This window comes from Solea solea, chromosome 12 (assembly GCF_958295425.1).
Source record: "Solea solea chromosome 12, fSolSol10.1, whole genome shotgun sequence".
Lineage (NCBI taxonomy): Eukaryota > Metazoa > Chordata > Actinopteri > Pleuronectiformes > Soleidae > Solea > Solea solea.
In genome coordinates this window covers 21691651-21716688 of record NC_081145.1, presented here as the reverse complement: position 1 = coordinate 21716688, position 25038 = coordinate 21691651, and the positions used below count along the sequence as shown (strand labels likewise).

Sequence of the window (25038 nt, the reverse complement as noted above, 5' to 3'; positions counted from 1 at the left end):
TGTCGTGATATTATTGATATTGTGAACCATGTATCGTTCGTGAGGTACCCTGTGATTCCAACTGCTACCTCTTTGCGTTAGCTTATCTGATGTGGTGTCATCTCCCTGTCATTCAGAGGACGATCAAGCAACGAGCTCGACGAGGAGGAGGAGGAGGAGGACGACGAGGAGGGAGACTTGGAGGAAGAAGATTTAGCCATGCTACAGGAAGATGAGGAACCAGGGAGCATGGAGCTGGACCAGGCCCCTGCTTCCATCCCTGTACCGGCCCCCGAAGAGCCGCCAGTCAAGAGGAAACGAGGCCGACCCCCAAAGAATGCCCCCAAGGCTCCTTACACCCAGCAAGTCTGTCAGAGCGGCCCGCCAAGACAAACGACTATTGGTAGAGAACACGGTCGTCATCATTCATTTTGTTTTTTGATTCTTCCTCATGATTTACTGAACCTAATTTTCCAGTCAGAAAAGGCTGTGAGATGGATGCACTTCAATGGCTGATAAATTAATTTCACCTAGTAAATCTTCACTTTTCTCACCTCAAAGAGCTTGTACTCGTCGTCTTGTCGGGTTTTTGACACGGAAGGCTTGTTTGTGTGTTGCAGCTGCTGCCATCATTCAGGTGGAGGACGAGAGCACAGGAGCAGTGGAGAATATCATCGTGAAGAAGGAAGAGGGTGAAGCCTCTGCAGAGACTCCCCTGGATGATCAGGGCATGGCCCTGACCGTGGAAGGGGTAGGACTGGATGAGGGAGGGGTGGAGACTGTTGAGCTGGCTGTGAATGAGGAAACGGCAGCTGCTGCCGCCGCCGCCAACGGCGATCTGACGCCAGAGATGATCCTGAGCATGATGGACCGGTGAACGCAAAACTGCAGCCCATACACACACACACACACACACACACACACACACACACACACACACACACACACACACACACACACACACACACACGTAGCCTGATCATGTCTAAAGCTAACATTTCCACAATAATGCCTTCACCTCATGTCCCATCAATATGTGCTTTTTAACAGCAGCCATTTTACCTCCATTGGAGAGGATTGCAAAAAAAAAAAAAAAAACTGGTGACAGCAAAAACAGCCATGCAAAATGAAAGGACATGTAAATACTTCCCACGGTCACCACAGTATATCTTTATACACACTGTGGCACACACACACACACACACACCAGATCCTGTGTCATTTCCAATATCACGTATAGATACCTGATTGTGTAAACTTATTACTGACTGCTTACTGCTCTCAAGTGCTTTGTTTTGTTTTTCCGCCGTTTCAATGTCTTCTGAATGAGTCATTGTCTTTTTTGCTACTTGTGTCTACAAAACCACATCCTGTGTCAGTCCTTGCCCACATGCTGACACGCTGTGCAGTTAAAGTTCAGTCAGAAACTAACTCACTGCTCTGTCTCTCTCTTTGCTTTTTACTTTGTTTTTCCTGCTCTCCTGATTATTTTTGCAACTTCCATACCCTTTTCATTTTTGTGTATATATATAAAATGTAGGGTTTTTTTTTTCCCTAATGAAGACATAGTTTATGGTACTTAAAGTTGCCTCTGAAATTATCACTTGCTCTCACTCAAATGATTTGTTTTTCCCTAAAAGTCCGGCCTTGCTCTGTGGACTGTGTGTAAACACATGATGTAAGTAGCTAACTGTACATCAAGACTTCAGTAGCAGGAAGTTGACCGAAGGATTCTATTTCTAACGCTGCTTTTCCACTGGTCAGAAGAACCTATGAACACCCGCTAGCATCTGACTTTCCTCTGCAATGGAAGTGAATGCAACTGGGCCTGGCTTTCACGCTTGGATCAAATGACGCACTTGACGCAGGTTTTTATCGGCTCCCTCTCCGGTCACAAGTAATGTAAACATTGCTTGCAGGTGAAGTCATAATTTCACCATTTTACTGCCATGACGCTTTCCTTGGTTGCGTGTTGTACATTTCGGCGCATGTCGCATCAAACACAACTGAGCAGACTCTTTATAAGTACCGGTAATTAAAAAGGTGCCGATCAGCCTTTTTAGCATGTTTACCTGTGTTTAAAAAAAAAGCCACTAATTTGATGTAAAAGAGGAATAGGTGAGCATTTGTTGGCAGATTCTGATAGAAACTTGCCTTTTGTTGCCTCCTTCAGAGTCCAGACTTGAAAGCGGTAATTATTCATGCTGTTTGAAAGCAAAGGTTTGCCGTCACACAAGCTCGGAGCAGGTGAGATAATCCTGAGATCAGTTTGTACATTCTTGTATACGGTATGTCTGTGCATTTAAATAGTCTTATTTAACGTAATCCACTGTTACAAAGACAAATGTTTTTATTTGGTAACATCAGCTGCTTAAAATGACTTCACGTCCCGGGTCATACAGCATTTGGACCAGATGCGGTTGTTTGATCGGTGCTCCTCGGACACCTCTGGAACCACAGATGATTTGCATATAATTGCATATTTTAACCCTTATTGATTTCTTGTGAAAACCTTTTAATGTTTTTTTAAGTAGCTGGTCTAGGAATGTGTTGGTCAACCAGACATGACGGTCATCACATCGTCCTTCAAGTCTTCTTTTCCTCCCACTACTCCATCACCTTGTTCACTTCTCTGTGATTCTGTTGCTTAAAGCCTTTATCTCCTTTGATACTGTTACACTTACACTCTCTACAGGAGGCTTCGTCTCACTCTGTGCTCCTTTTTAACCTTTGGCCCAAATGCATGAGGTGTTTATCTCAGAAAAATATCAACCATTAGTTTCCAACGTTCTGAAGTGTAATAACAGCGGTGGAATAATAACGACAAAACGCAGCCTTGTCCTGTTCTTTGACTCATTTTAAAGTGCTGTTTTTAGAAGGAAATCAGGCCTCAGGGGTTGGTGCTTTTAGTTTGCTGTAACTGCGATATCATTGGGAAATTTCAGAGAATGATTAAGAGGGCTATGATGTTCTGATTTACAGTTTTCTAGCGTTGTGTAAATAATAGTTAGGGAAAAACCCCCCCTGGACAATATGATCTCCTATTTTGTCTCTAGAAGTCAATTAAAAGCAGAAAATGTCTGCAAACCAGTTGTTGCTCCAACAAAATTCCACGTGACGCCAAAGAAGATGGGCGTGGGCCAGAACTGTAACCCAGCCAGCTCCCGCTGTTGATTTGGATGTGCGTGCCTTTGCACAGGTTTTCTCCATGGAATGCTTCTGTAGACTATGACTGAATGAATCCATACACTCTGTGAGCTAACTGTTAAAACAATGACCATATACATAGAAGTGGAAACAGTTTACTCTCTAAAATCTTTAACAGTCATCCAGCAACGTCAATTCTGGGACAGCAACGTTTGTGTTACCATTCTGCAGACGGACAGATGGCGAACGGGTGTTGGACTGTTTTCACAGCAGCAGCATTGTTTTTTGTTTTGTTTCCCCTTTCATTGTTTTGTTAGCAGTGAAGTGAGAACAGTTATTTTTTTTATATAATCTGTCACATCCCTGTTTTAAGAGCAAGAACACTGAAGAAACACTTGTCATGTTGAAGCTGAGACACTGTACAGCCGATGAAAAATAAAAATGCTTATGCGCCTATAACTTCTGCCTGAGACTGTTCTTTCATTCATCAAGTACAGGTTTACTGTCTGTGGAGGGGGGGGGTGTGGTCTCTTGAGTCCTCAGAAATTGTTGAAGAACATGGTGATTATTTAGTTTGGTGAGGACAACATCCCTGGATTATGACAAAGTTCTAAAATGTCCACAAACCAAAGATATGTTGCACTCAAATGGAATTTCAAAAATCACTGCAAAAGCTGACCAATAACTAGAATAACAATGGTTGAACGGGTGTGGTGTTTTCTCTCCTTTTGTCGCAGCCTTTGTGTGGGAGAGTGTTTGAATGAATTGCAGCTAATTAGTAGCAATGTTTGGTAAATTATAAACGAGTGTGACACACAACTGTTAACACTCATACTTTTGTGCATGTATAAAGGCAGGACTTTAACTGGAGCGTTGTGCTGGAAACATTTCTCCAACACAGCTGATGAAATGTTTTTATGCATGCGTTGGAGCCCTCTGGTGGTCAGAAGCCTCAATGCTCCGGCTGTGCATGTACCACAGTACTGTATGTCACTGATTGCGTCCTGTAATCCCTCAGTTCCAAGTTTAATATATTATTTCTAATTCATTTTTGCAGACATACAGTAACATAAAATGCACACAAGCTCACACAAACCCAAAGCAAGCTAATACAAATATAATGGTAACATAAGTAAGAGTTAATTCTCATTATTGTGACGTTGTCCTGACTTGCATGACCTGAACAGAGCCATGGTTAATGTAAAGAGGGACGTCTGTGCCTTTGCTGATAAATCATGATGAAATCTCTTCTGTGAAACACATCTGTTGACAGATAATCATGCCCGTGTGCTTCATTTGTCCCACTGTGTCAGTGTTTTCACCACGACTGTTCGAAACTAGACTCGACGGTGATGAGAGTGCTCACTTCCTGACCCATTGTGTGCAAGGTTAACCCGGGTGACAGTCTCTCCCTTTTTCACTTCTACGTTCACTACGGCAGTGACTCATGGAACAGGATGTCAGCATCTTCAAAATCAAGGTGACGTGCAGACAGCAAAACAGAAAGTATGCATCTGTTAGAAAGAAATGTGAAGGTGTTTTGTGCACGTGTGTGTGTGTGTGTGTGTGTGAGCACCTCCCTCTATAGTTCCTGCTCATGGTGATGATAACTCACTCTGACCAAATGTCACTCAGTGCAGTTCACGTGTGTTTGGGAGCTTGAGGAGCAGCAGCAGATGATCACAGCTGGACATCTCGAGCATCTCACCTTCACTGCCGGCGTTTGACTGACGACCAGAGAAGAATGGACTCTGCCTCTCAGAACCTGCGGGGTAAGAACAGACAAACAACACCACCAGGGCTTTTTCTCATCTTCATCAGGAAAGTGAGAGATAGGCTCCAGACACCACTCTTAAGATGAAGTCATTGTCATCAATATTTATGATGATACTTCACATCATTTCAAAATAAAAGCATTTGTTTTGATATGGACTGATAAATAGTTCACAGTATAAATGTATTATGATGTAAAATGAAAAAAACAACTCATTTTAACTTAACATTAAGTATAACGTTTGAGACCTCTGGTTCAGTTTGGCATCAGACAATGGATTATTGAAAGAGTGATGACACTGGTGGTTTCTTGAAAAGGTTTAGCAAACAAAAATGGTGGGCACAATAAACAGCTTAATTTAACATATTATACTCAGTGAGTCATTGACAAAAGCAAAGAACAATTTAAAATAACACAACATTTCCAGCTTCTGAATGAAAGGGAGCAGAAAGACGAATAACCCTATTAAATCTGCCCCTTTGTCACAATACATACTTTACAAAGAGCATCGTGTATCTAACAAAACAGAAAACAACAACACCAAAACACAGTCATACAAATAAAGCAACAAAAGAAACTACAACTACATTTCTGCCCTTCCCTTCCGAGCATGTACTTTATAAAAACCTATAAAAACCTGCAGTTTTTCATTAAAACTCAAAAGGTGTTTGTAGTTTTCATACATCCAGGTGATTGCACACACAAAAAGAAAACATCAGGAGTTGTTTATTTGGTCGTATGTGTCCTAAAAGACGCAGAAATGCAGTTAAATTTCACAGTTTGACTAATTTAATGACGGAAACAACAACACATGAAAACCTGGGGCATTTTCTGTAACTGTAAAGATGTTTTGAGACTGAGGTGAGATGTATCACAGTTCTGCAGAGACGTCCTCGGTTCAACAGCTGTGTTTCCACTTGTGACGCCTGTGACAGTAACTGACAACAACTGAGGCAAAGGTGACTCACGAGCAAAGAGTATGTGAGGATACACGTGTGTGTGTGTGTGTGTGTATGTGTAATGTCTCCTTGAATCTCTGTGAGCCATCACCCGGCTCACTGTGACAGGTCGACGATGAAGTTCAGGGTCTGACCTGTGGTGTGTGCTCCTGTGTGCAGATCAGATCTCAGAGCTGCTGAAGCCTCACAGGGTTTGTCTGGTGACGCCCGTCGTCCTGAACCACAGTCAGCCATGTGTGAGGTCGACCAGCACGTTTGTGGTGAGTCGGACACAATGAAGACTTTTTAATCTTGTGTTTGTCTTGTGTGCTTGATAAGAAAAAGTGGTATGTTGAGAGTTTTTTTTATGCTGAATAAAGCCTGTATCTGGGTCGAATAAACATGAAATATTGGGTATAACTGTGGGTGAAGCAGCTGTTGTGTCTGCTATAAGAGCTACCTTCATGTTAAACCTGTGTTATGGGCGTCTGTAGTGTTGTATGATTGGTGTACTGGAGAACTACACTTAAAGTACAAGTACGTTATAAGCAAATTACTTTACTAAAAGTAAAAAGCACCTTTTAAAATATGACACTAAGTTACACTTAGAGTTTATTGTATAACATTAGGTTCCTCCTCGCCTATGGAACAACGTACCACATGACATCAGAAACTCTGATTCTCTCTCCATCTTCAAAACTCACCTCTTCCCTTTCATGCACTTTATATTGTCTTCTGTAACAGAAGACAATGTTGTTTCTTGTATTTTATTTCACAATTGCATCTAGTACTGTCTTTGTACGTTGTACGGTGACGTCAAGTGTCCTGAAAGGCGTCTATAAATGAAAAGTAAGGTCATTATTGTAAACCTTTTTCTCCCACATCCACCAATCTTTGTCTCTTCCCTCCCTTCAAAACTTGAACGCTCATATTTCTGTGTCTTTACGCATACGAGGCATTTCTTCCTGACAGTATGACCCTGTGAGACCTTCTTCAGAGGTCACCACTGCCGTTGGTTCTCTCGAGCAGGTGTCATCACTGATCCATTGTTGAGTAGAATTCTGGACATGGACTATGAGACATAAAGCCCCTGGTATTGAATAGTGTTTAGATACAAGTCTCTAACCGCTGTCATGTCTCTCTGTCGCAGGTGCTGAGTCTGTGGAGAGGTTACCTGGTTGTGAACAAGGAACCTGTCAGGGTAAATACCCATGTTTGTTCCTGACTCATTAAAACTTTCTAAACAACTAATTATCTAGATTTCTCAGGTTTGAAAAGAACATTTCCAAGCCCAGAGACACGAAACCTTCTGCTCAAGATAAAATATGAATTTAAGCGTTTCAGTTTACCATCATTTGAATCCTGTGATGATTTGTGGGCCGATTTCACATCTATGTGGTTAGAGATAGTTGAGGTTTTATGTACAAAGTTGTGTTACCTTTTTTCACACACATACTGTATCTGTGTTCATGTTGACAGGTGGAGAGCACGTTCAGCTACCTGGAGATCTGCTCCATCGAAATCCACAGCCTAACACAGGTTAAACACAAAAACTCAACATAAGTAAACTTGTTTTTATTTGTTTTTGTTTTTTGTAAAGGAACGTAATGTGACGTGTGTGTGTGTGTGTATATGTTGCAGATTGTGTTGAAGACAGACCGGCAGACTTTGTCTTTCAGCGTGTTGCACGTCAAGGATCTTGAGGCCATGGTCAGTCACATGACTGCTTCACTGAAGTGGATCTTCCCTGATTCATCTCCGGGGTGAGTCTCACTCCTTGACCTGGGGCCCGTTTCAGAAAGCAGGATCAACAAACTCTGAGTTAAAAACATTAACTCTAGGTTGAGCTGTCAAACTCTGAGTTTTGGGTCTCATCAGCCCTCATCAACGGAGCTCTGATACTACGATTCACCATGGCAACGGGTAAACAAAGAGCACAGCCTCCATTTTAATCAAGTTGAGCAGAAATATTAACGCATGTCAGTGACCATGACATTTATCTTCAAAAACAGGAGTGAAGAGAGGAGTCAATAAAGGAACACTATTATATTTTATACAGTGTAATCCACTCATTCATCATTTAACAGGCTTTCATTTCATGAATGGATGTTGAAATGCTGCAGTACATGATGTCTACATTACCAGAGAGTGTCTACAGTGATTATTAGCCTACAGTAACACAGAGTCTTAATGTGCACAGAGTCACAATGTTGGTGCGAACTACGGGGGAGCCAGGAGGGTCTCACCCCCCCTTAATGAGACATGAGCTCCCCTGGAAACATGATTTGTGAGATTTTGGGGGCGTCTCTAAAATATTGGCAAAATATTGTTTTTTGATTGATTTGAGTTCCTCTGATACGTGTTTTGATATCGACTGTATGAATGAAGAAATGAGACGGAGTGTCAGACAGCTGCCTCAGCAGGAGGAAGAAAACCTGCCAGCAAGCAGGTTAGGTTCACGTTGTTGTTGCCAGGGTAACTGACTCAGCTTTGTGAAACCGAAAAAACCAGAGTTCCCCTCATCTCAGGGTTAACTAACTCAGAGTTTTCACTAAACCTGCTTTCTGAAACGGGCCCCTAAACACACACAAATACACACATGCACACACACACTGATAAATGAGCTGTCCTCCATTCCACAGAAAGCTGTTAAAGACGATTCCTGCAGATTTGCAGCAAAGACTCAACACGCTGGCTGCTGTGATAGAGGAGCAGCTGAACAGTCGGCCTGGACCCTGTGGTAAACACCTTTCATTTCACACTGTTATGACTGCAGGGCTGATCAGAGTCTGTTTGTCCATGGCTGCTGTAAACATTCTTCTCCCTGTGATAGTCTGAGGCTGTGTGATATCAGAGAGAATCATTAGGGGCCCCTTTTTTATTTGTTTGAAGGAAATCCATGTATTCACAGTGTTTGTGTTTGTGTGTTCTCCAGGAGGATTCTCTGACACCTACGCTGCTCTGTGTGATTTCAATGAGATGTCATTTCGAGAGGAGATCCAGTGGGTATGTCACTGCTTTACTGAAATCGTCCACTATCGATAAGTGACCATAACAGAAAACAAAACAACATTTCTTTGGAAGTAAACCTGCAGGGTTCCCTTCTGGTTGGAAGCTTTGAGTCTTGTTTCACTGCCAGCGCTCAGCTGTTATGTTTGAGCAAAACCTGTGAACTTGTAATCAAAACATAAACATTATAAACATTGATTTATTCTCAGCCAAAGAGCAACTGTAAGATTAAAAAAAATAATAATCAGGGACTCCCTCAAGTATAACGCCTGAAATAACTTAACTATAAACTGTTTGATTAGAAAGTATGAACTGTCTCTGATAGTGTCTATCATTACTAAATGGTCCTTAAATGCAGCTGCATCAACACATAGGAGTGTGACGTCACTCTTTACTCAAGACATTACTACTTCACTATTTATTTGTATGGTGTCCTATGACCCCATGCGCCTCCTTGTGGCAGCAGCTCTCACTGTGTTTAAATCCTTTTCTTCACTAACTTTGTCTTTTTTATTGTGTGTTTTTTTTCCTTTTAACCTCTGAGTACAAATGTCATGAATGTCCACATTGTCAGAATAATAAAGATCTTATCAGATTAGATTAGAAACTTTATAAGAAAATACAACGAAATTCAGGATACGGACTTATAAATGAATAAGTATGTAATAAATATACACACTCACACGTTCCAGCAAACATTCATTTAACCCCACAATCACAGTCAGCACTGATGTACACATTTGAGAGAAGTAATTCAGCTTTAAAATAACAAATATATTGCACAATAACACTGCACAAAACATGATCATTTATCTTATCATTTGTTTCCTGATATCATGTGAGGCTAACTGCTGCATATTGGACCTTTTAAAGCCACTTGACGTGATTTGAATGTCGGCACTGGTGCATTGACTGTGTTTGGCAGGATGTTGACAACATCTACTACATCCACAATTGTAGACACTTCAACCTCTGTGACTTCAGCCACTTAGACAACAGGTGAGATTCCAATAGTTCCATCCCGTGACGCCTTGTGACTAAATGAGCACTAAATGTCTCTTTTTCTCCCTTTTCTCAGCGACTTGGCCTTAACAGTAGCAGCTCTGTCCTTCAACCAGTGGTTTACCATGATCTACAGCAAAGAAATCAAACTGGTAAAGTTTGCATGTGTTGTCACGTAAAGGAATACTTCAGCTATTTACATTTAGCTTTGTATCTCTAGAATAGGGCTAGTAGTATTTTTCCCCAACCTCAGTTTCCCCGGAGTGGAGAAATATCTTCATTCTTGTGCCCACCAGTGACACTTGGTCCTGTTAGCGTAGCTGTTAGCAAAGATGGCGGACACTGTTTACATTCTGGTGATGTCTAGGAAAGATATTTCTCAAGTCAGGGGAAACTGAGGTTGGGAAGCACACGTTTTCAGAAACACTACCCCTATTCTAGTAATACAAAGCTAAATACACATCAGTAGTAGTAGAAGTATTCCTTTAATTCAGTTTTGTTCTTGTTTGATTCAAAATGCTAATTCAGCCGGAGCCATTCTGGAGTCAGTGAAGAATTAGCTTGAATCTTTGGTGTGAAAAGGAAATCTTATTTTATCCCTAACTTATAAAGTTTGTCCCGTCAGTCGGCAGATGTCCAGGAACAGTTGACCTTCCTGCTGTCCAAGTCTCCTAGTCTGGAGGAGCTCTCGCTGGAGGCCAGTGGACTCAAAGTGTGAGTGTACTGTATATGTGACTGTGTGCAGACATGTAATCAGACACATCTATCTGAACAATGTGTTTCAAAGTAGATTTCCCTTGGAAATAAATGTAAATAATACGTATAATTTAGAGTCTAAAGTGGAGAAGTAACCTCCTTAATCCGCTGCAGGGATTTTGCCGTGAAAATGGCAGCTGCCTTGCGAGAGCACGCCTCCTCTACCCTGCGTTGCATCAACCTCTCGGGCAATCCGATCGAAGACAAAGGTAAGATTCACACATCACAGCTGAGAGGTATGGATTTAAGCATAGTATGGTAAGCCCATAGAGATGGAGGAGAACTGGGCTTGTAACTGGATTTGAATCCCCATCAAGTCAAGGGCTGGGGTAAACAAACCTGAGCAAGGTACCCACTCCCCATTGCTCACTCTAAATTGACCCACTGGGGAGGCCACATCCAGTGTCCTAGTGTCAGGATGAGCAATGTGGATCATTTGCTGTGGCGGCCCCGAGAGAGAGAGAAGCCGAAAGAGCAACAAGAAAAAAGGTACAGTGGGTCCAAAGAGATAACCAGCAATTTCATGTTCATGTACACAGGAGTTGTTGATCCAAATCGATTATTTTGAGACATCTGTCTGAAATGCTTTATTCACATTTACCTCAGTGACATACACTTATCAGTAGACCAACAGCTCCTGTGTCCTCATGAGCTAAAAATGCTGATTTTCTCGCCGGACTTTGCTGCAGGAATTCATCGATTCAGTGGCGCAATCAAGTATTTGTGAGGTTTTATTCATCATACAACTACAAAAAACCCACAAAAACCATCTCTAATGTTTGATTATGTGCACAAAGCTTGTCACAAAGAACAGCTAAGGTGTTTGTATACATTGGATTTCAGTAAGTGTGTGTCTGTGTGTTTGTGGTTTTGTTCTCAGGAGTGATGGCCCTCAGTCACGAGTTGGGGAATCTCTGTGAAGGACTCAAACACCTTTCGCTGTCCCGCGTGTCAATGACTTCAAGAGGTACACATGTACGCATTATGTCATCTGGCTTTTTGCCCCAATATGGAAGTAATGTAATGTTCTCACCCTCTATCAGTCATTCTTCTCCCTTACTTGACAAAGTTACTCATGGATGCTCACATTTAGTGCATGTTTTTAACACCCCTGTCTCCAGGTCTGGGCTGTCTGAGTCAGATGTTGTCCTCCACTCAACCCTTCTCAGCTTCTCTGACCCACCTCGATCTGTCCGGTAACTCCAGCTGCCTGGTCAGTGAGGAGGCCACGGTATGTTCTGCTCTGCGTGTGCCTCTGTGTGTGTGTGTGTGTGTGTGTGTGTGTGTTCCAGGGATTTCTCAAGTTGTGAGCACCCTAATCTGGGGATTTGGGGACGAAAAAGAAGTCCCCGTGACGTAAATGATTACATTTACGTCAAGTTGAAGACATGTTGTATGGTTAGGGTTAAGTTAAGGGTTGGGCTAAGACAGTTGTAGTTATGGTTAAAGTTAGAGTAAGTCTCCAGGAAATTAATATAAGTCAATATAATGTCCACTGAAGTATGGAAACCAGAGTCTGTGTGTTTGTGTGTGTTCTTGTATGGGTGTCTTTGTGAGGACCAAAACAACTTGTAAACCTAAGGGAGTGAGTTAAAAGGAGCTTTTTGAGGGTTAAGAGTTGGTTTTAGGGTTGGGGTTAGAATTGAGTTTAGATTAGAGTTAGGGTCAGGCATTTAGTTGTGATAGTTAAGGTTAGAGTAAGGGATTAGAATATGAATTAGGTCAATGTGTGTCCTCACTATGAAACCATCATATTATCAAGCTTCATCTATATCAGACATGTCCAATGTCCAGCCCGTGGGCAGTCACGGCCCTCATCAGTTTTTGTACAGCCCGCAGCTTCACTTTTATCGTGTTATTTAAGCCAGGGATGGACTGGGCATGTGTATGTGTCATCCCTCTCAATCCAGATGTGAAAGAAAGGCAGATTTGTTTCATTTGTTCACTCCAGCGGGGCTTAGATTTGGTTACATTTCCATTTAAAAATGATAAATGTGACTATGAAGATAAAGTTATGGTGGAAAGATCTGAAGGAACCATTTTCACACTTTCAAATCTGGCCCGCTGTTTGTTTGGACACCCCTGATCTACATGCTTTACAAGACTGGGTGTATGACACACACACACACACACACACACACACACACACACACATTAAAATAAAAAACTACACTTTAGAATGATGTTTTTATGAACAAGAATATCATTGAGAATTTATCTCAATGTAATTTTACAAATGTATTTAAATGTCTACTGTACATGCAGGGTTGGGACCATGTATGTGCACCAGCTTTTATTTCACCTGTTTTTGTGACACACAACCATGTGCATCTATTGTCTTGCAGTTTCTCTTCAGGTTCTTGTCCAGATCTAACTCTCTGTCTCACCTGGACCTCAGTGACACCAACTGCCCACTGGACACGGTGAGTGACAGAGGAAGTTTATGTTTTATGTACAAAAATGATTTTGTACAGCCAGCCAACAACACACAGAGATGATGTGATGCATCATTCAAAATAAATAAAGCTGCTTAGCTCAGATATGAAACCTTACTCTTAAGGCTTCACACTGTAGTTCAGACATTCATGAATCTATAATGATTAATTACTGATTAATAATAATTCATAACAATAAGAGTGATTAATACATTATGTAGGTACATATGTTTAGTACCAGCTCTGGAGCTTGATCAGTCTTTTATTTTGTAGATTTTTTTGTACTATCTATTCTTCAGCTTCTTGAATTAAGTGGCTTTTTTTTTTTAGTTATACACACCTTCTGTCCTGAGAGAGGAATCCCTCACTTGTGACTCTTATCTCTCACAGTTATTTGTGTCCCTTTCGTCTGGCTGTTGTGACAAACTGCATCATCTGAACCTGGCGAGGAATCCTTTCAGCCACAGGTGAAACTCTCCCGGAGTCACTGAGGCACCACGGAAATCATTATTACTTCACTAATAGACTCGTGACTCACTTTATGTTTTATTTTGGACTTTTGTTGTGTGAAATCCTTCGTTTTGAGTGACCTAAGTCAAAAACTTATCAAACAAGGCAACTGTAAACTGGTAAAGACATTTTCTCAGATTTTCTAGATGTTCTACAAGTTCTTAAGATACCAAAAACTTAAGTAGGCTTAATTTAATTAGGCAAAACCTTTTGTTAACTGGCTAAAACCCGTTTTTCCTTGTGTTTAGGAGGGTCAGTACAACCACACTTAAAAAAACTATTCATTTAACGTTCAAGGCACAGTGTGTTGGATCTGACACAACTCCTGATTGAAATATGAAAGGCTCATTCTGTATATTGTCCATATGAAATAATTATTTTATCTCCAATTTCTGCCAAATTTGTGTGTGTGTGTGTGCAGAAAGATGCGACGCGTGACCAGAAGTATTGGAGAGTTCTTCAGACAGAGCTGTGAGCTGAAATATGTGGGCCTTTCTGAAACCAAACTGCCTCCACAAGCTCTCAGGTACGTTGGTTTCATATCATTGTTGTTCATTTCTGTTCTATTTATTTAACGTTCATTCTTGACTTAAAGGCATATCTAATTTGACTTAAAAAAAATGCTGTTTATTTTTAGTTTCAAATCACCCAAGTAGAGAGCAAACTCACCTTTTTAGAATAACCTCGACAACATCAACATTTCAAACTCATCAGTGAGTCTGTGGCTAATGAGTCAGTTGAAGAGGTCAGAGAAGTTGTGTTTGAACTGATTATATGATTTTTCAGGTTATTACTGCAGGGCCTGGCAACCAACACTCGTCTGTTAGAGCTGGAGCTGGACCTCAGCAGTTGTGCGGTACACACACACACGCACTATTTGTAACGAGTAATTGAAGTAGAAATGTGTGTACTTGTAATTATATCTTTGTGAGGTCCAAAAAAAAAACCTGTAAAAACCTCCATCTTTGTGGGGACATTTTGTCTGGGCCCCTTCACATTTAAAGGGCTTTTTCAGGGTTAAGACCTGGTTTAAGGATTAGGGTTAGAATTGGGTTTAGGTTAGGGTAAGGATTCAAGTTAGGCACTTAGTTGTGATGTTAAGGTTAGGGTAAGATATAAAACAAGTTTGTGTGTGTGTGTGTGTGTTTGTGTGTGTAGTTACGTTCAGTCGGAGCCCAGGTGATACAGGAGCACATCTCTGAAGCTACAGCGATCGGAAGTCTGGATATCTCTGACAATGGTACACACATGCACTTTCTCAGCATCTAAAATGTCTAAAATGATTAAGAAGACAGAAAAATGTGCCGTGACTCAAAAATACAACATAGAGAACATTAAAACCATGGCGTTTTAAAGTTAAAAAGGGTTCTTTTTCATTAAAAAAGTGAATAGACTGTTGATATACACTGTTGCTTTATTTCTCTCTCTCTTCTCCCCGCTGTTGTGTAGGTTTTGAGAATGACATGGTGACTCTGGTCCTATCGCTCGGTCAGTGTCATTCTCTCAAACGTCTCGCGCTGGGGAGGAACTTTGCCATGAAGTCCAGGTGTGGAAAACATGAAACCAGTTCCTGCTGTTGTTCCAATATATCTAAGATATAGATATATCTATCTATATCTTAAGACTCAGAGACCAGGTTCCCTCTGTTCGTCTTCTGGTCCTGTCTTGTCTTCTCCTACATGTTGTTTTCTTGTTTTTCTCTCCTTCTACAAGAGCTCTCACTGATGTTCTTCACCGCATTGCTCAGCTCATTCAGGACGAAGAGTGTGTGAGTAACAACTCCTTCCATTTCTTTCACTCTGAATTCCTGTAAGTGATGAAATTAGAGTACAGTATGTATTACATTTGGATCAATTATGTACAAACCGATAAAGTAGCCTTTGCAGCCCACACAAATGTATTATCTCCCCACCCTACGTTGTGTTATACATGATCAGTTTGTGTGCTCAGCTGAATGTGGTTGTGCAGCCCTTGCAGTATCTGTCAGTGTGCGACTCCAAGCTGAAGACGGGGATTCACATTCTGCTGAGTGCTTTGGGAGGCCAAGCGGCTTTGGCAGAACTCGATATCAGTGGGAACCACATTGGAGACACTGGAGCCAAAATGGTGGCTAAAGCCCTGATAAATAACACCCGACTGAGGTGAACACACACCCACACACACACAGGAAGAAGAGAAATTGAATCATTGTGCAAATTATTGTTCCATATCAGCATTTTGCTGAAACATTTACAACCATTATTTCTATCAAGAGCTGTGGATCTACTGTTTGCCACTAGATGTCATTATTACATAATTTGAAGCTAAACTAACATTAAGCATGTGCCTTGCTGCTAGAGTGTTTGTGCCACCTACCCACCTACCTACCTACCTCTCTTTTCAAGGACTCTAACATGGGACAGAAACAATATCACCGCCAAGGGATACCAGGATGTGGCTGAAGCTTTGGAAAGGTAACACACTCTCTCTCTCTCTCTCTCTCTCTCTCACACACACACACACACATCTGTAACAGCCTAACCATTGCCCTATGCATTACCCTAACCTAGTCCTAAACTTGACCAGTGCCTCAGGAATGAGGTTCTGCCTCATTAGGACCAGACAACATCAGTGTTTATTAGAGTAAAGACAAAGGTAACTAATGCGCACACATCGTGAGATAATGTCACCGTTAGTACTTGTCTGTAATTGTTTTTGGTTTTTTTAAGTGTTTATTAATTATATTCTAATATAAGCCATTATACATCTGTCTACAAGAGGCTCTCATTGCAAAGTTGTATTGTACATTTTGACGGTGGGATTTTCCACGTTGTGCAGGAACTTCACTCTGCAGCAGGTGTCTCTCCCTCTGGCTGACATCACACAGAGTTACCGCGGCAACCCTGACAGAACAAAAGAGGCCCTGCACAAGGTCAGCGTGTGTAATGAGCAATAATGTATGCACTGTACGTACACTTTTCTTTCATGCCTCACATCTTGTTTTCCTCCACGTGCCTGTCTGTCTGTGAGAATGTGTTGTGCTATAAAAGGTCAGGCCGAGCAGGGGAATTGTATCAAAGCTGCAGCAATAGCTGATGTTGAGCTCCACTTGTGCATGAGCAGATGACATAGACACAGTCTCTGCTGAAGTTGACACATTGAAGATTTAAGATTTAAGATTTATACTTTATTAATCCCCTTAGGGAAATTGTTTCTCTGCATTTGACCCATCCTAGAATTAGGAGCAGTGGGCTGCCACACTGAGTAGCGGTTACAAGCCAAGTTCCCTTTCCACTTGGCCACGGGCTGCCTTTTATTTATTGCATTTACTGTCTGTTTTTTTTTTATGCTGGAAATGGTCTGTATTTATATCGTGCTGCACTTACACTTAATACTACAGCAGCACGTTTTCTATCAAACATCTTTCATACCCATTCACACGCTGCCGGCACAGCCGTCTGGAGCAACCATCTAGCAGCCATCTTTATACTGAAGGGACCTGTATGCAAAGTAGTTGTAGTAGAACAGTCAATAGAAGCTCCCCCCCCTCTCTCTGAATTGACCTCTGACCTCTCTCTGACCTACAGTACCTTGAAGTCACTGTGGTGATGGATACAGGTTACAATGTTGCCATTAGCTCATGTATAGAGCTACAACTAACGATTATTTTCATAATGGATTAATCTATTGATAATTTTTTCGATTAATCCAGTAATCGTTTGGTCCATAAAATGTCAGAAAACGCTAAAAAAATGTTGATCAGTGTTTGTCAAACCTGGAAATTATGATATTCTTGAATGTCTTGTTTTGTCCACAAACCAAAATGATTCAGTTTAAAGGATTTCTTTGTTATATGGGGCAAATAATCTAGAAAATATTCACATTTAAGAAGCTAAAACAATCAGAAATCTTGTTTTAATCATGAAAAAAAGCTTCAAACCAATTAATAGTTGATGAATCGTCAACAAAATAGTTAACGATTAATTGAGTAATTGTTTCAGCTCTACTCATGTGTAATAAAACTATTAATCAGAGGACATCATGTGCATCTACAGAACCTTATTTCTCAGGAACTGGTTAAGTTTAGGTCCAAGACTTAAATTGGCATTAACTAGTGATGGTTAAGTTTAGAAATAATGCTTTGGTTAGGCCGATCCAAATGAATGAAAGTCAATAACAGTCCCTTAAAACTGCATATGTGTGTGTGTGTGAGCAGATTCAACAGTGTTTGGACAGAAACAACCAGAGACAGTTTGACAGAGTGGAACTGCAGCGAGTGTTCAGATCTCAACAATCTGAAAAGGTAAGAATTATAACGGGATGCAAGACTAGAATAAACAACCATAATACAAATCCTACAATTTAACACTAACATAATATAATCCATTAATAATCTTAATCCTTTTATCTTTTTGTACTGTCTGTTCGAGCTTGCTGTAGAACGTGAGTGAATTACGATTAGAATTAGTTTTATTTGTGTGTGCAAATAAGAATACACACATGAACTGGGAACACACATAAAGTGAGTGCAGGAGCAGTGGGCAGCACTTTATCTGCACCTGGGTACCTTGCTCAGGGGTGCCCTTGACCTTTAAAAGCTCAATTCCCCTCCACTTGGCCATGGGCTGGTAGCTAAAGATTACCTCTGTAAAGCAAAGCCCTTGCCTTAAGCTTATATAAAAGGCTTATTATGAAGAAAACCAAGTGATTTTTATTTTTAAAGCAATTATACTTAGGGGTAGTATTCATTCATTCAATTTTGGCTAATAAACCCTCCTAAATGTTACACAGTGGACCTTTAACAATAAATACGTACTCAATTAAATAATCATATGAGATGAGCTCCATGTACCAGCTGCGGTCCAGGCCTGTGTCTTCACCTGTGTTTTGTCTCTGCCCTCTTTCAGCTGGTCCACGGTATGTGTCAACAGCTGGAGGACAGTCTTCAGCATGTAAACCAGTGCAGCATTCAGGAAGTCCAGGCCGATATCCTGACAGCGCAGGAGGTGCTGCACAACGCCAGGGAGTCTTTCAAGGTGCACACTGCACCCATCTACTTAAATAATTATAACATCATTTTATTCCAAGACTGACCATGTGCCATGTCAGTTTGTAAAAGATAACATCTTTGCTGTGATTGTTCTTTTTGTTATGCTTTCTGCTGCCTACACAACTAAGTCCAGTTTTGGGGATTTTGTTTTTTAATTCTTACTTTTTGTTGGACTTATCATATGAATGAGCAAGGGTCAGAAAAACAATGGAAAAAACCCCCCCCAATAAAATTCATCTTATCAACTCTTTTCCGAGACAACACATTAATCTAAAGAGAAGACCTCAAAATTGACTGTGTTAGCAGAATATTAAAATAAGGTAGAGTCAAAAACATGAATGAGACTGTAAATAGTGCAACAACAGTGATCAATTTATTATAATTTAGTGCTCGTGAGAATATATTAACAAAAGACTGGCCAAAAGGGTAAATCCAGGCCAAAATAACAAACAAAAATCCCAATCTCCCACCAACCAGAAACTGACTATCAAACAAAACAGAAAGCAAAGGCACACACTAATCTCTTACCTCCCTAGCCTGGTAAACAGGAGAAAAGCAGTGCTCAAAACAAAAGTGGTGACTCATCCCTACTGTACTGTGACTAAACACACAAATATAATTTACAGCAATATTTACACTATTTACAATGATCACACAGATCTCTGCCAGATTCAACTATGTTTGGTCACAAACACACTGTTGCCTCCACAATCTCCCTCCTCTGCTCTTCTTCCGGGAGGACGCCTGGGCTCCAGCCAATCCCCAGTCTCCTGTCACCACATCTGGATCGCCAGTACCCGCTCAGAGCAAAGATAGAACGAGCCCCAGGAGTACTCACTCCTGTCTAGATAGGGACAACACAATCACAAAAACAGCTCATATACGTCATGACATTAAAGGTCGACCTTTAACAGTAAAATTATAGGAGATCTAAATCTCATTGTAACTTCCTAGTAAGAAAAAAAGGAAAATAGCTGTTTTACTGGTTTTCATTCGACAAAGAGACAAAGTGACGTGAGCAGGAAGTGCAAATACTAACAGTAACTTTTCTGTCATCTTTTCCATGCAGCTGCTTCCCTCCCTTTATGAGGCGGGCAGGACTTGTGCCTCTGACAGAGACTTGGTGAACTCCGTCCTCACAGACACAGCTGCTGCTCTCACTAATGAGTTCTCTCAAAGCTTACAGGTACACACTCGCCTTCATTTTCAATACACACACTGGTTTAAATCACAGAGGAGCTGTGTGTAGGATTTTGGAAGAGATTACTGGCAGACATTAAATACAGTATCTATAATTATGTTTAATTAACTTATAATCACCTAAAAAGGATTAAAAAAAAAAGTGTTTTCATTAACGTGGGGGTTGTGTCCTCATCCATGGTGTTGTTGAACCAACATGTTCTCTTATTTTTACTGTATGTTTCCTGAAATCAACAGTAAAACCTAAAACTGGCCTTTAAAGGCTCAGTGAACAATTTAGGTGGAATTGTTTGCATTTACTGTAGCAGAAATTGAAGATGTAATATTTGTACATTTAAATAAAATCCTAATTTTATCATTATCATTTTCATTACCCCAGAATATGATACAGAATATGATATAAATATATACTGTGTATATATATATATATATATATATATAGTGTGTGTGCAGCAGGTGCAGCAGACCCATCACCTGGGGCCTCCTTCATCAAAATAAACACAGAATGTATTCTAAATTTAGCAGTCCATGCTCAGTATAATGTTTGTTTGTTTGTTTTAAATAAGCACATAAACATATCCATAAATGATAAATGATAAATGATGCATACTGCTGGTAAGGACTAGTAGAAAAGCTGCTTCTTCTGTAGAGACTGTATAAGCATTAGGCACTGAGCAACTGTTTTAATATACCAGAACATACACCACTCTATACCTGAAATGTAACAACATATGAGGATATGTTCGTGATTTTCAGTTCAGCTATAATAGTTTGGTTGTTTAGACTGTTTTTGCGCCTCTAAATCTTAATAATTGGAGATCTCATGTTACTCAGTGAATAGTCCACATAGATTCCAGCTCCAGCTTGGTCGAGGGAGAAATCTTTGTGGAGTTGTCAGTCTCACTCAGGTGTCACTGTCTGCGTTCTCCAGGAAATGGCTCAAGGCCTGATGAGGTGCGCCGAGTCGGTCTGTCCACGTGTGGTCCAGCGGTCCAGCGTGTGTGAGTGTTTATCAGAGGGTGTGTCCAAGAGAAGCAGACAGACAAACACATTCCTGAGGAGCACTCTGGTGGAGAACACAGGGAAGCTCATCATCGACAGACTCACGTAAGGAAGCACACACTGTATGATCACCATAGCTACTGTACACCAGAGGCTCTGAGCCTGAGTCTGTTCACCCACTCTGAGTGAATAATACATTTAATTAAAGCTGCAAGCAGAATTGTGCGGGCCCTTGCAGCTGACGCCCTGCCAGCAGGTGGCACTATGCCCTTGACTCAGTTTTAATGTGCTTGTGTCACGTAATTAGGTTTCAAGAAGATCAGTCAATATACGGCAAAGTTACAGGGCACTTCCTGTTACTTGGCGAAATTCAAAATGGCTGACTTCCTGTTTAGTGAAGTTCATGTTCGTAGACGTGTTCAGGGTCAGTCTCTTTTGTCCCGTATGAAGTTTCGAGCAGATCGGTCAATGTGTGGCTAAGTTACAGGGCACTTCCTGTTTTATGGACTTAAACCATATGGATAGAGATGATCAACTATTGTGTTTAATATCATATTATACTTTAAATAAATGACTGAATACATCATTTGTCTTTGCTCTTTATCACACTGCAGTCAAATGTGTTTGTCCCTTGTTTTTTTCCATCCATCCATCCATCCACCAGTGAACTAAGAGAAACACTGAGCATGTCTTTCGCCGAAAGCCTCATCGAACAAGCTCTACAGGATCTGACAACGACACAGAACAAAATGGTGAATCTCTATTATGTGTTTTTCCTGTCAGATAATGATTGTTTGATTAGTTGGGTTGAAATGTAGAATTGGCATGAGCCAGGTATAAAGCAGCACTTCCACATTTTGAGACTTAGCTGCACCAGAAGCTACATCTGTCAATAATTCCAACACTTCTATTGACACCTTTAAACAGAATGTGAAGTGCACTGTGCCTGACTCCATTTAATTGAAGTTTTCATTTGTGTTTCTCCTAGAGAAACACATTATGAGCACATTGAAAAGTAATGGGTTTTCGTTGTTGTGTTCAATTTGAAAGGTACATAAAACTCATTAAAAATGCTCCTTAAGTACTAAACCAACAATGCAGCAGGTGTTATACTTAAATTATTATAATGGACACATTAATAACAATATTACCTTGTACTCCAGACGTGTACATTTGTTAATGTACTCCTTACTGGTGATGTTTTCTTTGTCTCTTGTTCAGGATTGTCTTATCAAAGACAGCAATCAGAGACCCAGAGTCCCAGAGCTTCGTCTGGAGGACACTGACTTCCCTACTGACGACGTAAGGCTCACCTCACATCACTGTAATTTCCCCACACTTTCCTCCTCTGCTCTACTCGGTTATTCACACAGTCATAAGTGTTAAACTTTCACTCTGACCATCACCAGTACAGCCCAGCCTTTTGGAGAAACAGTTTCCATGCAAAGAGCCTGAGGCCGGCCTCTTCGATTAAGAGTAAGATTCTACTCTGTGTTACTCTAATGTTTCTCTCGCTTTCTCTCCTCCCCCTCCTCCTCCTGAATTCACTTTAAATCAGTCCTTGTGCATGTGTGGGATGACTGTTCTGACTGTTCTCCCTCCATAAATACATTCTTTAGTATATTTGGTGCATACAATCCCACGTGATTACAACACACCACTAAAGGAATGGACAAAACGTAAATACGTGTTCATAAATATGTGGCAAAGTACGACTTATACAGAGAACGTGTTCATTCAAAGAACGTCTGCATCTTCTCTCTTCTTATCTCGGATTTGGTCTTGTGTTTCCATTACATACAGTATGTTATGTGATGAGAGTAGTGAGGACGATGAGTGCAGTAAAAGTCGTGAGTTCCGAAAAGCACTGTGGGCTGCGCGTGGGAGGATTTATTTCTTTACCTTTAACATAACAGACGGTTGTGTTCAGTGTACGGTTTTAAATATTAAGTTCACTTTGATTAAAATGACTGTGTTGTCAGCTGACACTGGGCCAACTCTCCTTCTGAAGATTTGCAAATTTGACTGGCACCATGTTGAGGTTTTTCAGCAGGAAGTTTTTTTTTTTTTTTTTATTATGTTCCCATGTCAACATAATTTACAAAAACTGACATCATGTTGACATCCTCGTTTCAGTGTTTAATGACAATATGATTAAAGTGAGAAGCAGGTTCATTTTCCCTTAGACGTCCATTGAAGCCAACTTATTTTTGCAGCCATCATCATCATAGTCGCCTCCAGCCAAAACAAGCTAGAGTTGCTAAAAGTATGTCAACCATGACATTACAACTGTATAAATATTTACCTGAACAGTCACCTCCACAGTCACCTGCTGCTCTCGTGTGTTAGTGGTGGTTTTGTTTCAACACAGTCTCCAGGGTCAAATGTTGCCATTTGTGTCTATTTCAGCAAATTATAGAAACTTAATTAAGTCACTTTTCACCTTTCTGCTTCTCTCTTTAACACAGACAATTCTGTGTGGAGTTTGCAAGTTCTCCCCGTGTGTTTGTATGAATGTTAGACACATTCAGTCAGATTGGTCCATTGTGGAAGCTCTGATCAACCCTCCATGTGTCCGTAATTTCGTTGTGCACTTTAGGTTGTATACTGACAATAGAGATCCTTTCTAGTACACTGAGTGAATCTGCTAAAAGGGAACTACACAACTGAGGTATGTTAATAAAAAAAATCTTATTATTAAAAACAGTTTTTTTTCTTAAAGGTAGCGTTGGAGATCCTGGAAAAACAGTTAGAGCAGGCTACATTTTGAATTCAAAAGTCCAAGCCCCTTTTTTTTCAGACTTCCCTCTGAAGCTACGCCTCCAGAGCACAGGAACGCGCAACAAACACAGATTCATGAGCACTGCGCAGCATCATTAACTTTTGGTACTTTACAGTTTTTTGGATACTTCAGCTGACAACGTGATGATGAAAAACAACAAAGACATAAAGTTAACCTACCTGTCCATTAGAAACAGGGATGTCATCACTTTTGCAGCCCTTTCTGGGCTTTCAGTTGTCGCCGCACTTCAAACACAGAACCGATGTTCAGTCTGGTCTTAAAATGCTCTGGCGTTGTCTTCTGCTTGCATAGAGGGGGAGGGAGGGGCAGATGGCAGTTTGATTGATGCATCACGATCCAATTATGGATATGATTGGATGGTGTTTTTACAGGCCAGTCCGCTCCACAGCTGACTGACATTTTTAATTTTTGAATCGGTTACAATCGGTTTGTGTAGAGGATTTTAAGTTAGCCTCAGTGGATTTATAATGTATAAATGAAGAGACATCCTCTCATCTTAGACCCTTGGTTAATTTAAGGTACAACAACTAAGCAACCGTTTCAACAGGTGAAATAAAATCAACTGGAATCATTTGGTGTCAATCCAGATGTGCTCTTTGAACTAGTTTTATTCTGCTCTGATAGTATCTATCATATCTATCATATCTATGAATTGTAAACCATACTGTCATAGTATACATTCATGCGTGCTGTGCCGCGCCGCGCCACACCATGGCCGACATGGTGCTCCGTTTGGCTAATTGGAGCGTGGCCTGTTTACTTTCACACCAGTGACTTCACCATGGGAAAGATGAGACGGGGAGAAGATGGAGGAGCGACTGATGAGGGGCAAAGGGTGGGAACATAAGGGGGGGAAGGTTGTTCTGTCCCACCATCACTCTTTTGTTTCACAGAATCATAGCAAGAAAAAATAACATATGGATGAGATTTTTCATCATAAGAATTTGGTAAAAAAAAGAAGAAAAAAAAAAGCGAACTCAGCAATATTTGGAGCAGTGAGGAGACAGACAGTGACATCGATGTTTCTGCCTTGTGTTTATGTGTTTATGACAGTGTTGGCTAAGTGTGACAGGATGATACTGTAGCTGTGTTCATGTGTTCACGACGGTGTGACTGCTGCTTCCATCTGCTTCTCCGCTTCTCCTTACCCTCTGTGTCTGTGCTTAAATGATTATCTCTCACTTGTATGCTCTGCCCTTTTTGTCTCCCTCTCTTTCATCACTAAGTCTCTCCTCCCCCTCAATCTTTTTTTCTCTCTTCAGCCCCTCCTTCTTCTTTATTAACACTTTATACCCTCCCGATGCCTTCCTGTTAGTGTACACAGCTGTGCCCAAATATGCATATATTTCTCCAAAAAAGTATGCTCTAAATCCTTCCTCCATCCTTCCTCTCCTCCCCCCTCCGTTTAATCATCCCTCTTTTTGCTTTTCCGCTCATATTTATGCTGCTTCTTA

General features: G+C 40.9%; 2 protein-coding genes across 2 annotated transcripts in view; both read left to right on the top strand.

Moving 5' to 3' along the window:
* Positions 1–3585, top strand: part of LOC131469921 (transcriptional repressor CTCF-like) — an 8394-nt gene extending 4809 nt beyond the window's left edge. The window contains 3 exon segments of the mRNA XM_058645360.1: positions 107–333; positions 335–358; positions 581–3585. Coding sequence (XP_058501343.1) covers positions 107–333; positions 335–358; positions 581–856 — 527 coding nt within the window. The 3' untranslated portion in view covers positions 857–3585.
* A 1196-nt stretch (positions 3586–4781) lies between these two features.
* The window catches only part of carmil2 (capping protein regulator and myosin 1 linker 2), a 33997-nt gene continuing 13740 nt past the window's right edge, over positions 4782–25038 (top strand). The window contains exons 1-31 of the mRNA XM_058645501.1: positions 4782–4898; positions 6019–6119; positions 6989–7039; positions 7318–7377; positions 7480–7601; positions 8481–8578; positions 8774–8844; positions 9773–9846; positions 9926–10001; positions 10475–10563; positions 10720–10814; positions 11486–11572; positions 11727–11836; positions 12951–13028; positions 13431–13507; positions 13972–14076; positions 14337–14406; positions 14709–14790; positions 15000–15096; positions 15264–15318; positions 15519–15691; positions 15935–16003; positions 16368–16461; positions 17746–17832; positions 18437–18565; positions 19649–19765; positions 20711–20886; positions 21446–21533; positions 22003–22083; positions 22191–22257; positions 22998–23047. Coding sequence (XP_058501484.1) covers positions 4871–4898; positions 6019–6119; positions 6989–7039; positions 7318–7377; positions 7480–7601; positions 8481–8578; positions 8774–8844; positions 9773–9846; positions 9926–10001; positions 10475–10563; positions 10720–10814; positions 11486–11572; positions 11727–11836; positions 12951–13028; positions 13431–13507; positions 13972–14076; positions 14337–14406; positions 14709–14790; positions 15000–15096; positions 15264–15318; positions 15519–15691; positions 15935–16003; positions 16368–16461; positions 17746–17832; positions 18437–18565; positions 19649–19765; positions 20711–20886; positions 21446–21533; positions 22003–22083; positions 22191–22257; positions 22998–23047 — 2757 coding nt within the window. The 5' untranslated portion in view covers positions 4782–4870. The remainder of the gene's footprint in view (positions 4899–6018; positions 6120–6988; positions 7040–7317; positions 7378–7479; positions 7602–8480; positions 8579–8773; positions 8845–9772; positions 9847–9925; positions 10002–10474; positions 10564–10719; positions 10815–11485; positions 11573–11726; positions 11837–12950; positions 13029–13430; positions 13508–13971; positions 14077–14336; positions 14407–14708; positions 14791–14999; positions 15097–15263; positions 15319–15518; positions 15692–15934; positions 16004–16367; positions 16462–17745; positions 17833–18436; positions 18566–19648; positions 19766–20710; positions 20887–21445; positions 21534–22002; positions 22084–22190; positions 22258–22997; positions 23048–25038) is intronic.